This window comes from Pavona decussata, unplaced genomic scaffold (assembly GCF_977016875.1).
Source record: "Pavona decussata unplaced genomic scaffold, jaPavDecu1.1 SCAFFOLD_49, whole genome shotgun sequence".
Taxonomy (NCBI): Eukaryota; Metazoa; Cnidaria; class Anthozoa; order Scleractinia; family Agariciidae; genus Pavona; species Pavona decussata.
In genome coordinates this window covers 247,100-263,494 of record NW_028145471.1, presented here as the reverse complement: position 1 = coordinate 263,494, position 16,395 = coordinate 247,100, and the positions used below count along the sequence as shown (strand labels likewise).

At 37.6% G+C, this 16,395-nt stretch overlaps 1 protein-coding gene across 1 annotated transcript in view; it reads right to left on the bottom strand.

The window, feature by feature from the left end:
• The window catches only part of LOC146481464 (cytoplasmic dynein 2 heavy chain 1-like), a 73,363-nt gene that overhangs the window by 54,575 nt on the left and 2,393 nt on the right, over positions 1–16,395 (bottom strand). Inside the window, exons 2-13 of the mRNA XM_085108233.1 lie at positions 15,302–15,693; positions 13,527–13,775; positions 12,578–12,651; positions 10,463–10,634; positions 9,347–9,522; positions 8,477–8,672; positions 6,828–7,085; positions 5,931–6,029; positions 5,115–5,254; positions 2,804–3,154; positions 1,866–2,109; positions 694–843 (exon numbers count right to left, since the gene is read on the bottom strand). Coding sequence (XP_084964359.1) covers positions 694–843; positions 1,866–2,109; positions 2,804–3,154; positions 5,115–5,254; positions 5,931–6,029; positions 6,828–7,085; positions 8,477–8,672; positions 9,347–9,522; positions 10,463–10,634; positions 12,578–12,651; positions 13,527–13,775; positions 15,302–15,693 — 2,501 coding nt within the window. The remainder of the gene's footprint in view (positions 1–693; positions 844–1,865; positions 2,110–2,803; positions 3,155–5,114; positions 5,255–5,930; positions 6,030–6,827; positions 7,086–8,476; positions 8,673–9,346; positions 9,523–10,462; positions 10,635–12,577; positions 12,652–13,526; positions 13,776–15,301; positions 15,694–16,395) is intronic.

The following is a 16,395-nucleotide window of genomic DNA, read 5'->3' as shown; positions in this document are numbered from 1 at the left end:
TATAATTATTACATCATAAACCTTTCTCTTTTGGAGTAAAACCTTGTGCCACATGATAGCAGATTAAGCAGATTATTAGTTTAACTGGCAGTGGACGACATTCCAGGCAGTGTTCCAGATAACTTTCAAAATCAGAGAGTCAATGAAGAATTTTGAGGGGTCAATAGCTCTGGTTCTCTCTATATCTTCTTCAGTTTGCCATTCATTTTGTCGGGTCAGGAAGCCAGGCTTCTCGAGTTTTTGACCTGAGACCTCTCTCTTATCTGGAACACTGCCAGGTCTTTAACATTCAAATGAAAGCAATTGAGCAGTTACTTTATGTGTTTCTTTTTTCTTTCTTTTTTTTTTTTTTTTTTCAATTTTTCCTGGAGAAACGTTTCCCACGTACGCGTTTGAGAATGATGTGTTATTAAGTCAGTGACACATGCATACTCCAACACCACATCATTCTCATCGTTAAAAGTATGCTGTCACAATTACTCTATTCCACAACTGTTACACGTTACTTTTACATGGTATTAATCCTACAAGACAAGAGAGCTGTTAAAATTGCTAACGATTCAAAAACAGATTCTGATAAATATATGATCTCCTGACTGATTCACTGCCACAAGTAAGACAACCGGAATTATGGCCTTTGTGTTTTGTTTTGAAGTTAATTCACTCTACAAAGGTGCAACATACAACACATACCTGTTCCTTGACCATGAGTTTATGGCTTTGCATCATTAGCTCAAACTTATCCCATCTGGCCTGCAACTGACCAATCTGATCAACACCGCCACCAGCTACTGAACGCAGCAACTTGTTCTTAGATTCAGCTTTGTCAAACAATGGGTGAACCTGTAATCAGTAGAATATTAATTTACTAAAAATGGCAGACACCAGAGGTACGGTATTGTTGATATTCATGAGGAATACCTTAAATTGATTCAACAATAATAATAATAATAATAATAATAAGAAGAAGAAGAAGAAGAAGAAGAAGAAGAAGAAGAAGAACAACAACAACAACAACAACAACAACAACAACAACAACAACAACAAGAACAAGAAGAGGAAGAAGAACTGAAAAAAAAACTAGTACACGTCGTCACCAAAGCTTAGAATTCCCGTTTCAAGCATTTTGACAAAATGATAGATGACAGCCACTGAGAATTCTTCATTTCGTTGGTAATAGCTGCATTCGATTTCTTTTGACACAGATGACCAACACCAATGAATTAATAGATGCACATAAAATAAAACCTTACTCTTGTAAATTGCAGACTAACACATATTTTTTGATCATACAAAGCAACAAAAATCACTTTTCCACAAACTTAACTCGTTCAAAATTAGACTATCAACAACATCTCTTTAGTGCTTTTGAAAGACTGCATTCTTCAAAACCCACACTTGAAATAACCAACACTGATCACCACTTTTAAGGATGGTGCCTTCTATTACGGAGATATCTTTGCGAAGATTATGACTTATATGTGGCAAAAGCAGATCTTAGCAAGGGATATTGGAATCCAAAAAGAAAATCTGGGGTAACCACGCATTTTTCAGAGACAATTAAGCAAAAACAATTTCTAAAAAGTTTTAAAACACCTGTACATAGCAATGTATGCAAATTTATTTCCAAATTGAAGATTAACTATCTCTGAAAAATGCGTGATTGCCTCAACTTTTCCATTTGGATTTCAATAGCCTTTTCTAAGATATTCGTTTCCCGTTTTACTTTTGAATTAAGTGGCACTGTCCTTAAGAAATCAGAGCTTCCCGAGATGGGCACAACGTATGCGTAGTAGCAAAAGGGGGGACCATCCTAAGTTGATCTGTTCAGATAATCTGTTTAAATGATCAGTTTAGATAATCACCTGTAACTTCTCTGTGGCAAGCTCTGAGTGCTTGGCATTAGCCACTCCTATTTCCTCAACCGTTTGTGGTCTGGAAGACAGTGCTTCAGTGGCAGAGGTCAGGAACGTGTCAATAGTCTGCACTTCATTGGTGATGGAACGTCGCAGAGATGTCAACAGTGTATCAAACAATTGCTGTATGTGGTCATCAATGGTTGACTTGACAGGAGAAGTGGAAACACTGATGCAGTCAACTTTTATGTTCCTGTAAGAAAAAGAAGACACATTAAAACAAAGCAATAACATTACAGTTTTAGCCAGGAATGAACAGTATGGAGTAGCTGTATCACAAGGCTGGACTTTAATGAAGTTGCCCTGGTGAGTCAACTTACTGTAGTGGGTGCCTGCGACTAAATTTATTTTCCGACACCACACAACGTACATGTAGTTACCCAGCCTCTTTCCCAGAGTCGTCTCTCTTCCTCCCTGAAAAAAGGACCCTGGATACGGCTGGTCACGTGGCACCCAAAAACTGGCTTGACAAAATTTGTCGTTAGGGAGGGGTAGTAAAGTATACAGCTGTCTCTATCTACGGAAACCCCGAGAAGCCGACTTTCAAATTTGTTTGTGAAGTTTTGGTGTTTCCACACCACACACGCACTTCAGACCAGGAAGAAGTAAATGTTTATTCCACTCAGGTAAAGTCTTGATGATCTATGACTATAAGAATTCTGAAAAAACACCCTGCCATTTTGGGTTTGCCAGTATCCCGTATCAACAAATCAAGCTTTGAATTCCATTAAATCACTCTGCAGAGCTTGCCATGAAGCTGCTGAGGTTGCTGATGCATATACATGTGAAAGATAATTTTAAGTGATTGCATTGCCCTATTCTTTACCTAAGTTATGTAGCTACTGTATAAGACAACACAATAATTTCTTGGAAGATATTTCACTTACAAAGGTAGTTTTTCAGCCTCTCGTCCTTTTGCTTTCAAAGCTCTGAAGTTCCTCTCCCAGTCTGGAACTGTCTGCAGGTGAGTTTCAATCAGTTTTTCCAGATCCACTGTCCCCAACACAACCCAGTCCTTGAACTGATCCTGAACTTCCACTAGACGTTTAAAAAGATCCTCAGCCTTCTTGTAGACGGTGGTGAAACCTGCAGAGTTCTGGTCGATCATGATTGGATAGATGCTGTTGTCTTCTCCAACACCACGGAAATGATTTGGAATGGAAATGAACTTCCTCATCTCTCTGTAGTACTTGGCCCTGATTTCTTCCAGTGGAGGACGAAACTGCAGCTTCTGGTGCCTATATGTTCAGTGCTCAATTTTATAAATTAACTGTATTTTTCAGTATTTAACAAACATACCGTGTTAAAACCAAGGGTCCAAGGCAACAGTCAAATTCATAACAGCCAGGCCTATGCTATAAACACTGAGCGTACAGAAGACTCAAGATGAATCAAGATGAAGATGAAGATGAATAAGCTATTTTCGAGTTGTTTTGAACCTCTTTACGAAAGCGAGGCTAAGTGCAAAGCTCTCATGGGTACGAAAATTAGTTTTGTTTGTTTATGAATGAAAACTAAATTTTATAATAAAAACTGTGCACGAAGACTCGCTTTCATAATAAGGTTCTAAGCAACTCAGAAATGGCTCATTATGAAAATAGCTTAGTGCTTTGAACATCCCACTACCTTTGCCAATGTACTCCACTTATACACCTTCTTTGACATGTCGCATGCCCTTTTGACTTTACAAAATACAAACTATTTCTCAATATGTAGTGAAACGTGTTTTATATTGACACAAAAGGGACAAAAGGAGTGTCCATTTCATGAAAGTGTATTTGTGTTATGGAGGAAGCTGTCAGGACAGCTTCGACTACAATGGGAATTGACATCCTCCTATTTCATCTCCCACATCTTGCCACCTTACAAACATCATTTCATCCAACTTTCCACCTCACCAATCCACGAAACAGTCATCCTTGTTGACCTCAATAGTAATACTACCATTATTCTATGTATTGTAACTGGTTTTTGTAGTGCCAACCATCCCTTCATTAAGAATTTTATTCACATTTAAAGTTTCTCTCCATCAATTAATTTATTTAAAACCTATGTAGTACGCTTTTGTGAATATTTACTATCCGTTATTAAATTTTGCAATTTTGAATGTTCCAATATTATTTTCCCGCTGTATTTATAGCATATTGACTTCAATATTGTACATGTTGTATGTATTTGTTCCTCTAATTTTGAGGGCAGTAAGTTAGACAACTGTAATAGGTTATTGCACCTCCCTAAATAATCTCGTCTCGTCTCATCTCGTATCGTATCGTTTTCTTATTTTAAGGACTGTGCCTACTAATACCGAAGTATTTTTGTGCGGTTTATGACTATGCGGGGAAAGCAGATCTTAGCAAGGCCTATTGGAATCCAAAAAGAAAATTAGGGGTAACCACGCATTTTTCAGAGATAATTAAGCAACAATATCTCTAAAAAGCGCCCAAATATAAAGCAATGTATGAGATTTTTTCCTAAATTGAAGCTTAATTTTCTCTGAAAAATGCATGGTTGCCCCCAATTTTCTTTTGAGATACCAAAGGCATTTGGTAAGTTCTGCTTTCTCCGTATAGTTTTAAACCGCGCAAAAATATTGCTATATTAATAGGCTCCACCCATAGGAAACCCGAGTATCTCGCAATGCGCAGAATGTATGCGCAGTAACAATAGTAGGCACCGTCCTTAATGTATTGTAATGCAACAAGTTCAGAGTCTACAATCGCTTGTAAACATTTAAAACCTCTGATGAATTTCCCTCTCTTTCCCTTTACAATATTGATGCTTCCAACCACCAAAATAACGGTTAAAAATACATCTCTGAAGAACCCCTTTCCAAAAGCCAGGAAAGCAAAAACACCATTACAGGCTTCAGAATCTACATGGTCCTCCCCCTATGATGTTGGCAGCAAAGACTGCAGTCACCAAGCGCTTTTGTATAGACTACCGCTCCCTCAACAAGACTTTCATCCACTTTTAATAATATGTCGAAATAACAAACACAGAACAAATAATGGTCACAAACATATTTAAACCCTGAAACAGATTGCTAAATTTATCCTCTCTTTTATTGTCAAAGGTGTCAAACAAATGTTAAAAACAAACCGACATGGACAAGGGAGTAGGGTATTTCACAAACTATCAACGGGATTTTAGCAACTTTCTAACATACATTTTAGCATACAACTTTCTTCATCATTTTACCTGAAGACCAGCTCCACTTTAATCTCAGGCAGATTCTCATTAAGTGCCTCTAGTCCCATTTGGTATTGATGCTCCAGAGCTTTGTACAGCTGCCGATCCCAGTGCATCTTCCATGTCTTCATGTTGTCTGCCTTAAATCCCTTTCAGTAAATAATTTAAAATAAGGTAAAAAGGTTTAGTTTAAAAGGGTTTGATAGGATCTGGACATAACAAAAAATTCACCAGCTCAAAAGGGCTACCCTGTTGTCATTTAACTTCACCTTTTGTGGCATTAAGCATACAAATACTTGTACGAAACTTTTACTCATAACTCAGTAGAATTCTAATGCATAAGGTTAGCATCTTTTTTACAATTCAATAACAAAACAAAGCAAAATCATGAGTTTAATAATATCTAGACACTATGTGATGAAGGGAGATCCCATAAGATAAAGAGGTCATTGGATGGAAAGTTGTCTTATCCAGTTAAGTATTTTTGCAAGTCACTTTATTTTTAAAAGCCTTTAGGTGGTGGGAGAAATAGTACTCAGTTGTTGTAGTAGACGCTCTACTGGATAAACTGTTTACTTTCTATAACTTTCTTTCTATCATCAGAGCTTGCATTAAACTTTATTGACGGAACAAAACAATCTTTTCCACTCCCAAGTGACGCAGCACAACAGTTTATTTAGAAACTAGCCCCCTTATCTCTTTTTTGTTTTGTTTTCTTCTGTTTAGCCCAATTTATTGATACTCCTTATGGCCTGCATGTAGCTCTACGTTATTAGAACAAAATTCACCGTTTTGTAATAAAAACCTCCCATTAAGTGCCTGTACCTGTTGAACAAGAGAAGTCATTATCTCCCTCAAGGACACCAGAGCTTCTTTCCAGCGAGGCTGCTGTCTCAGCAGATCAATACTCATTAGATTCACAACCTGTCGCCAATAACAGAAATTGTTTGAGTACATGTACAATGTCACTGCTACAAGTCAGGGCTGATGGAGGAATATGATTATTAATAGGGGTGGCAACAAGGCAACAAGGCTGTTGATTAGTTGTGGCAACTAACCACTGCATTTCACAGCCTGGGATCTGCAAATCAAAGTTTTTTGCTCCAAGGAATTTTCTTTGGCTGACAACCTAAAGCACAAGCATTGCTCCAGCTACAGTAGGCCAAAAGACGAGAGGGTGAAAATTCTGCATGCAATAAAATTTGTAAATAAAATTGCATACAGAACTTCCAAGACTGTGAAGGTGAGTCTTCCTCCAGTGCACCTATGACCACTTTGCCAAATGCACATACTCAAGGGTATCACCTTCAAGGTTCTTCCACCTACCTCATCACCCTCAGTGTGTGAGAATGAAATAGTTCAACCTCATACTCATGGCTCAGGAAAATGTCTCCTCAACAAACAGATATCAGAAACTCTGCTCAGATTTGCTAACAAACTACAGTGTCTCATCAGGATGGATTGCCAAGTCATTTCTTAGAGGGAGACCAATATTATACAGTAGTATCACACTGAGATCATGTTCTGAAGGAATGTTTGCAGTTACCTCCCATTACAATGAATGAATGAATGAATGAATTCTTATAAACCGCACATATCACCAAGTCTCATGGCGGTTTACATTTCTGTGGGGTGAGATCGGACGTCAGTACATCTAGTTATGCTGTCGTTAAAGAAGGCTTGGATTTGTAGATGGCATAACGGAGCAATACATTACTTTACCTTGTCGCTGATGTTATGATGGCACTTGCGAAGTCTCCTGTTCTCTGATGTCAGTTTATCTGCAGCAGCCTGTAACTTGTCAATGTAAGCCTCCAGTTCAGGCGGGTTGTCCCATGTCACCTGGGTCTTTCCTCCACCCTCTTTTGAGCCAGCCTTAGGGTTCTTTACTAGACGTTCAAAAGCTAATGCAGAGTCTAACATCATTGGCTTCTGGCTTGGAATCATCTGCTCATCTACTGTGTTATAAAAATGTGCAACCTGGAAAAAACAGTATTGTAAAAGATTAACATATGAAAAAACATTAAACTTGGTACTTGGGGGTTTGCCTGCTAAGAATCAGAAAACCTGTCTGGTTCAATAAAATTTACCCAACAGGACTGCTGAGGGAAGATTACAGCAAATTACTGTGTTCGGCCATTATGATTAAGCTACTTATGCATTTTTAATACCATCTGCTATTTAAAGTCTTCTTATCGTTGTTTTTATGTAATAAAATCCGCAAAAAGGTAATGTAAATGGAACATTGCATCAAAATGTGTAATTAATTACATCTAGCTGTTAAGTTGGACATTTTCCACTTGACCAAACTTCCATAAATTCTAGATGTGGAATTGAATGATACGGTAGATCCTGGAATAAACTTTTCAGAAACCCCAAAACCTGCTGTGCTGCCTTATTCCAACCCACTATTGAACAAAAAACAGAAATTCCGTTAAGGCAATCAAATTGAACAGAAATTTTCAGGAAAAATTGTCCTCTTTTTCCTGAAATTGTAGTAAGAAGTAGATTATCAGAAAATAGCAAATTGTTTGGGTTATGTAAAACATCCATCGTTCACATAACGTCATTTTGCTGTCCACTTCCCTAAACTGTTCACAAATCTATAATGCATTTTAAACTCACTGATGCATGTTATTGGGCTCAGGTGTGACTGACTAGCTAGTGTACATTTAATGTTAGGGGGCAATGCAGGGACAATGGAAAGATTGTGTACACAAAATGTGGCCTTACACCTCACTATATTGAATGATGATTGAAATAAATAAATATATGATATGATTGATATATGATATGATTGACGATTGAAATAAATGATTGAAACAAATGATTGATGATTGATAATGATTGATTGATTGATTGATTGAATGAACGAACGAATATGAATGAATGAACAGACGGATGGACACACCAACAAACAAATGAATGAATAACCTTTATTTAAACATGATGATAGTTAAAGACAAAGGCTTATGGGGTTGTGTAACTACTAAAACTACAAAAAAATTTCTTAAACTACAATTGAACAGAAGCTAAATTAATGTAATTACATATCTCAAAGTAAATAAAGTCTTGGTTACTAAAAAAGGCAGTGGATATCAATGTAGCATTAAAGTTAAAATTTTGTATTTCTGAAGAAGAAAAATGAGTGAGTGTTCACAAGATGACATTGTTGCTTCTTCTATCTTCTTGCTTATGGTAACATAGTTTCTGTATGGGACTGCTCAACTTCATGTACATGGTGTACTCTATTGTGTTTTCCATAATCACCATTTTGAAAGCCAGTGCATGAACTCACGTTTAGACACCATGAATGCCCTTCTAACCAGTACATGTACTTACTAAATAGATAAAACTACATGTAACTTCACCTGTTTCAAGATCATTCCATGCCTGTAGAACTTGTTTGCTGTACTTGCTGTCTGTTGTACCTTGGCTGGAACAGCAAATCCCAGAGCTGAGAGCTGCCTCACTTCTCTCATGAGTGTCACAAGCCGGTCTCCATAGTGCACTCTTAATTTCCCATCCTTGTGGTCCAGGTCCATTAGACGACCACTTGTCTGCAAGCTTAAAAAGTATAATGGTACAATGTAAGGTACCTTTAAAAGTACAGTAATACAGGTATGTACATTTATTTGAACTTCTTTCCAATCACTGAAGTGAAGCAAAAAAAAAAAAGCCTAGTCAATTATTCTTGATATCATGACAAAGAATGATTACAGTACATGGAGATGGTTGACACAGTGTATGTTACATTTATTTGGATGATGTATTTGCAACAGATGTGAAATCTCAATGCAAAAACTTTTAATGTACTAAGTTCCATTTGCCACGCCAAACCAATGATATAGATCTACAAATTCAATCCCCTGAATTCCTTTCAAATGGTGCATATCATTTTCACGATGTGCCATTTTCGAAGAATTAGGTGAGCCTGGCAAGCTCAAAGTTTGTAAATTCTGTGTTCCCAGAAAATGTCCATATATATACCTCCCCTATGGAAGGGCATTGGAAATTCTGAGGGGTGGGGAGAGAGGTCTCAGAAGCCAGCATTTCAATAGAAAGTATGAAGCTAAATTGTAGTTCCTGAGAGGTTGGTCTAAAGTAAACAAAATGTGCATGGAGTAGCATGAAATTTTCAGGAACAATGCATTCTATTTAAACAAATTGGCTGATTTGGTGGGCCACTTTTGAAAAGTAATGAAAAGCAAGCCCTTGTCACTCGTCAATTAGTGCTCTACCTGAGAGGTTGTTTGGCATCATCAATAGCTGTCATCATTTCACTGACCCAGCTCTCAAACTGATCTTTACAGTAGGACTGTAATTCTTCTGCGAGCTCAGTTGCTTCTCTTTTGAAACCTTTAAAACCTGACAGGTCTCCTAACAGGCTCTCAGCAGTGTTCAATGTTTCTTTCACCTACATGTAAATAAGGAAATTGTGTGTCAGTACACTATACGTGTATTTTGCATTAAAATGGTGATGGTGAACAACTCATCATCCGCTTCATGACTCAACATCATCCCAGGACAAAGGGGGAAGGGCAGACGTTATTGCATAAAAGTAACAAGGACACTCATAAATTAAACACTGTTTTAAAAACTCTAACAGGAACCAAATCCTATAATACATTGTATAATTGGGTGAAGGAGCCCAAATGACTCAAATTCTTTTTATCCTAAACAAAATTCTGTGTCTCTTCCAATTGACTGAATAAACTCTGCTTGATTTGGTAAAAAATTGCACAGGATCTTCAATCTTATGATCTTTGAAGTCCTGCTAAAGATCCTTAAAGATAACGATCTTCAAAGATCCTACATAACATTAATTATTTTGCAAGATCTTGTAACACTATCTGCAAAGATCCTTAAGGAATTGAAAAGGATCTTGCAAGGATCTTTCAAAGATCCTGGCAAAGAGTCCTGCAAAGATCTTTGCAACGATCCTTCAAGATCCACAAGGATTTAACGAGGATCTTTCAAGAATCTTAGGAGATCTTGCAAAGATCTTTGCAAAGATCCTTCATGGTCCTCAAGGATTTAATGAGGATCTTTGAAGAATCTTTTCATCAGGGTCAAGAGATTTGAGAGCGGATGTTTTAAGTATGAGCCCTTCGTCAGAGCAAGTGTTAGTCCTAGCCTTCACACTGACAAAGGGATAAAGCTGTCAAAAAAACTCAGTTGATAAAACAAAATATTTGCTTCTTTTTAAGAGACTGGAGCATTGCTACCCCTCTGGACATTCACAAGGTTAGTTTCAGCATCACAAAGAAATAAGTTCCCCCTAATCACCCCTTTGCTCATAGAGCACCCAGATACCCTTGTGACTGGCATGGCTGTAATCATTGTTCATACTGTACCTTGGAATCCAGTTGTCTGACCCACACAATATTGTTGACAATCTCAGGCATGTTTCGTCCCTGTGGGGGACCACTGCCATCCTTGCCACCAGAGTAAGAATCCTGTGTTCTGGAAATAAAGTCATCGCGGATACCTTTCACATAAACTGTCAACTGCCCAAGTAATGTCTCCCTGAAAGACAAAAAATATTATTACAAAGATTTTATCAAGTTCACATCATCAAGGATTGTAAATATAATATAATCTTAGAAAATTTGAAAAGCAAAAGTTGCAGATTATACAAAGCTATGTATGGAGTGTGAACAGTACATATCCAACATCATCATTAATTTATTTTTTCTTAGTTTGTAAAAATCTAGCCTCCCATGCAGACGTTCTTAGGCGTTCGTCATGCGTTCCTGCCCCATGAACGTCTGCTGAAATGAACAGCCACTTCTGTTCGTCGACTGCGGACCAATCAGGAGCCGTTTCCCAACTTTGGGTAAACTCGTGTTTGATATTAAAAATATTACCCTATACAGGATGGCGGACTTAAATGTGGTTTTTGGTCATGTGTGCCGGCCAAACGTTTGGTATAAGGGAGTTGAATGCGTATATATCAAAGAGAAGTCATAGTGCAATTTGCGCAGAAGAAAACTGATGTGTTCGTAAACCTTCCAACTGGTTATGGAAAGCTACTTATTTATCAAGCTCTATCATTTGTTTACATACAATTCTTGAAGCTGCTGGTCACTGATTGTTATTGTGGTTTCGCCACTTGTAAATCTTATGAAAGACCAGGTAGACAAATTGGCAAATCTTAGAATTCTTGCCGCTTCTCTCAGTGAAATCACTGAAGAAAATGCAGGGTGTTGTGGAAGGAAAAATTTCAATCGTATAAACTACATGCACGTCTGAAAGCGAAAATATCTCCATGGGTGATGATTTCCGTTGTTTCGCAGTATGTGAGTGGCTTTACTTGTCATAATGAGTCAATGCTGATTGGTCTGTTCAGACAAAGGCAATTTGCCGACGAACGGAAGTGGCTGTTCGTTTCAGCAGACGTTCGTGGGGCAGGAACGCGTGACGAACCCTTAAAAACGTCTGCGTGGGAGGCTAGTAAAAATTGTGAACTTCTGAAACTTCTACATTTGCTCTATTGTCACCTCTAAGAAACTTTCACATTACATTTCTGCTAATTCAGTCATGTGAATACCTGTATGTCCATTAACCTAGACATTCATTTAATTTCAAGTGACATCTAATAAATCAATGGCATCATCGATTTTTTTTTTTAATAGAGTGTAGGCCTAATCCATATCAATAATATTTCACAATTATTCGCCGGCGAAGAAAATATTGGTGAATATTCCCCTAGACGAAGTCAAAGGCAATATTCACTATTGTTATATACCTAGACTTTCACACAACAAAACGTGCATTGTGATTGGTTGATTCTTGGTCACGTGCCCCTGATCAAAATACAAATGTATCCGGACCGGGATACAATTCCGCAGTTGTTCCCTCTCAGTTGTTTGTTTGTTTGCTGTGATTGTTGAAGGAAAAGTCTAAATATATAACACAGCACTTAATGCATGGTCCCTTGGGAAACTACAGTGTACACTGTAGTTAGTTTTGTTGTCCCTCGAGCCCTGAATTGTTTCCTTCAACTTTGTCTTGGGAAACATCAGGACTCTCCGAAAACAAAACTAACTGTTTCCATCGGGACCAATTAATACTCTGTATAATACTTTCAATTCAATTCAATTCAATTCGTTTATTTGCCATTAACCAAAAAATACAACATAAATACATTATAGACGACACACAATATTCTTACTAATTACAATATTCCTACTTAACTATTTACAATATTAAATGTGTTAAAGGCCAGGAAGCCTATATAGAAGCCTGGGGCTTATTAACTATAGGCTTCCTATATTACTAAGACTGAGGTGAATAGTTGTTTTAGAATTAAATTACTCCAACAGGTGATTATCAGAGAAAAACAAATAAAAAACAATAACAGGATATGACACAAATTTCAACCAAATATGAGATCAACAGAATCTCTATAATCACCTGGGTAATTATACTAATCTTACATATTATATATCATATTAAGTTGTGTTTACCTTTCAGGAGCCAGTTCCTTACTTATGCTTGGCCTTTTCACCAGCTCCTTGTACCGCTGAAATTCCCTCAAAAGCTACAAGAATAATGTCACAGAATTTGGGCATAAATACAAAAGTTGTAGCATAAATACTTGATTATACACTGTGAGAGGCATAAATGATAAATGTGGATAATTTCCAGAAAATCCATACCCACCCCATGGAAGGTCATTGGAAATTTCTAGGGGCGGGGATCTTAAAAGCTAAAATTTTATAAGCAAAGTGTGAAGCTGAACTGGAATTTTCTGGGGGGGGGGGGAGGGGGTGCAAAACAAAAAACCTTCCGTGGGGAGGGTATAGATATTTTCTGGAACTCAGCCTTGTTGTATTGTACCTGACTGCATGTATACAAAAATGAAGTCATTACCCAGGGGGAAACTACTTAAAATTTTTGGTAGGGGTGTCCAGCTCTGTTCACCAAACCCTAACTAAAACCTACATGTACAATGCATTTCAGACCAAAAAATGTAATTTTCCTGAGTACCATTTTTCAGATCTGCAGGCCTCTTAAATTCATAGACATTTTCAGAGCTGGTCTATTGACTATACAATCTGATACTCCTTTCTGTAAAACCAATACTTGTTTTCAGACTTTCAGACCAAAATGGTTATAATCTATACCCTATTTTCAATTAATCCCGTACCCTTTGGCGCCACACATACTTGAACTTACGTAATGTAGGAGAGTAAACCCCCTCCCCACCTCCTCCACCACCCCGCCAAACCACCCCAGGACTGGTTGATAGAAGTGTTACTAATAATATTGAAAACATCCCTAAAGCTACCAATCATCAGTGTTTTATGGTTGCCATGATAGTGAATCTTGCATTTTTGATGACATTTTACAAAATGATTTCCCTCTGGATTCTTTTTGTTTCTGTTTTGTCACGCTTGGGACACCAAACTGTACCTGATGCGACTTGGCAGAGAGATCAGAGAGCTGCTGCCGGAGTTTGCCTGCTATCTTCTGCTCAGCAGGAGCCATTCCTCTCTCATACTGCAATACAGCTGCCCTCCATAGAGGCTCAGTGTAGGGGTTATGATGGAGTGGATTCAGGCCAGAGAAAGGAGAGAAGGCATCTGATGTCCGCAGATGTTGTCTCTCTGAGGTTGACAGCAGACGCACCAGCTGCTCATGAACTGTTCTCAAAGTCAGGACCTAAAATTCAAACAAAAGACGGCCTTAGTCAAACACTATATTGCCTGTTCCAAAGTTCACCAAGGGACTGGGCCCTAATTTAAACATTGTTCAAATTGTGTCATATGAAGAAATGAATCCCATTGCCAGGAAGATCACATAAAAATTAGTAAGTTTACCAAGTTTGGTTGTGTTTCATTGTATAGTAACCAGGTTGTAACCTGTCAAAGGTCACCCAAATTCCATACAAATGTCTCTAATTCTGAGATGGCATTGGCCCCTGAATCCATACAAGGTCTCTTTTCCTCTTTTTGAGAGCCTTCTACATGCTGGTTGCAATCTAACAACAGAAACTCAAACTTGATAAACTGGCTTATTTCAATGTCATCTTTCTTGTGATGGGCTCCAATTTCTGATTAAACGGAAATTTTAAAACTCAACCCCAATCTTCATTTCAACTCTGGAACAGGTTTTAGTAATAAGTGGAAATTTGCCCATGAAATCCAAAATGTTCTAAAAAGTAAGTTTTAATTTTTCAAACAGACAGGTTATCATGTTAGTTCTAATCGTAGTTTGATATTTGAAGAGGTGTGTGGAATAAGGCCCTAAGTGACTTTTGATGTTAGGTCAAATTCTCCTTTTGTTTCACAAGCAAATGTAAGAAAATTTGGAAGGAGAATCTAGCAAATATCAGAAGTCACTTAGCACTTTTTTCCTGGCACTCCTTCATTTATTTTCTGATCTAATTGAGGCTGGCATTTTAAGAATTAGCCCAGATGATTTTTTTTCCTTTAATTAAAAATTATAACAGTACTGAAGTTAGGAAAAAGTGGTAGGCTAAAACTTCGAAATTAAGCCTCAAGATAAAACAAAGTAGACACAAAAATAATGTTTCTTATCTGGTAATGTCAAGTCCTTTTTCCTTTTTCCAAATAACAGCAACTTGGAGCAATTTAGATTTCACAGCCAAATTTCCACTTAAACATTATTTTATTCCAAATGTTTAGAACTCAGGTAAAATTAGAAGGATTTGTATGGAGTCATCAATTAGAGCCTAACAGTGCCAATACATGTATCTCATTCCCAAATTGCAATAAGGTATTAACTTTTGGCAACTACTGTAGGTATTTTTCATCATGCTCTTTCAGAATATCTCAGCATTATCCGATTATTTCATTAAATTTAGTTTTTGCGACATTATCACTTTAGTACTCTATCGGGCATTTCGGAGTTGCTTTGAACCCACTTTATGAAAGTGAGGCTTCATACATACCTTTTATTATGAAAATTAGTCATTTATATGAAAACAAAACTAAGTTTCACATGAAGAGCTTTGCACTAAGCCTTGCTTCCATAAATATGAAGTTCAAAGCAACTCAGATTAATTCCTAATAGTATTGTCGGTTTTTGGGGACTTTTTACAGACTTATTTACTTAATTCTTGTTCAAATTATCACCCCCAAACCACCCTGCCTCTTATACCATGTACAGCTGTACTACCAAAAGGCAGGGTGAGAGTTTACCCAGGTACAAGTAAGTTACTGTACCTCTTCTAGCCTTGCAGCCAACTGGGACAAATTTTCAGGAGTAAATTTTTCACCCCTCCAAGGATGAGAAGGAAACCTTTTCCAGTACTGTGAGGTTAGTGTCTCACAAGTGGAAACCCATCTTTCGCAAACGGTAATTCCTTTGCGCATCGCATCTTTGACTTGCTGGAAAGAGTCATGCCAGATGTCTAGCATTCCCAGCTTCCGTTGGACATAACGAGCGAGAGCGCCAGCCATAACATCCAGAAGATGTTTCATGCGCATCTCGGAATAAGGCTTGTGATCCTCCTGCTTCCAGATCTCATCAAGAGAATCTTGGGTGGACTCTAGAAGTTCTAGGGTGTCATCAAGGTCCAGTGTATCCAGGTTAGAAAAATCTTGAGACACATTTCCTGCAAAAGGATAATGATAAAACTCAAATGATGTTCAGTTCCAGAAAATATCCATACTACCCCCACAGAAAGTTTTTTTTTGTACTGCATCCCACCTCCCCCCAGGAAAGTCCACTTAAGCTTCATACTAAATGCTTCTAAAATTTTTACTTTTAAGACCCCCATCACCCTAGGAATTCCCGATGACCTTCCATGGGATGGGTACATGTATGGATTTTTTCTGGAACTGCACAATATACACCTACTTGTAAGGATGAATAAAATTTATCTATTGTAATAAAAATAACTTCTTTTTACCATTCAGCGTTAAATTCATATGAAACTGTTCAGAGTAAAGCTGACTTTACCTGGATTTAAGTGTCGGCACTGATGAAACACCCACCAGTGCTCATTCATTTTGTTGGGCTAGACCTCATTACCTATTGCCCAAATGAGTCTCATAGCTTTATATATTGTATCTGCCACTAATTTAGGACCGACATGTAAGGACTGTGCCTCCTAAAACACAGATATTTTGCACTGCTTACGAGTATAAGGGAAAAGCGGATCTTAGCAAGGGAATCCAAACAGAAATTGGCGGTAACCATACACTTTTCAGAGATAATACTTTACAATAATAAATATTGTTAAGTATTATCTTAAAGCTTTAAAAAAGCTTTAAAATAATTTATATTAAAATGTACATACATGTAAGGCAATTTT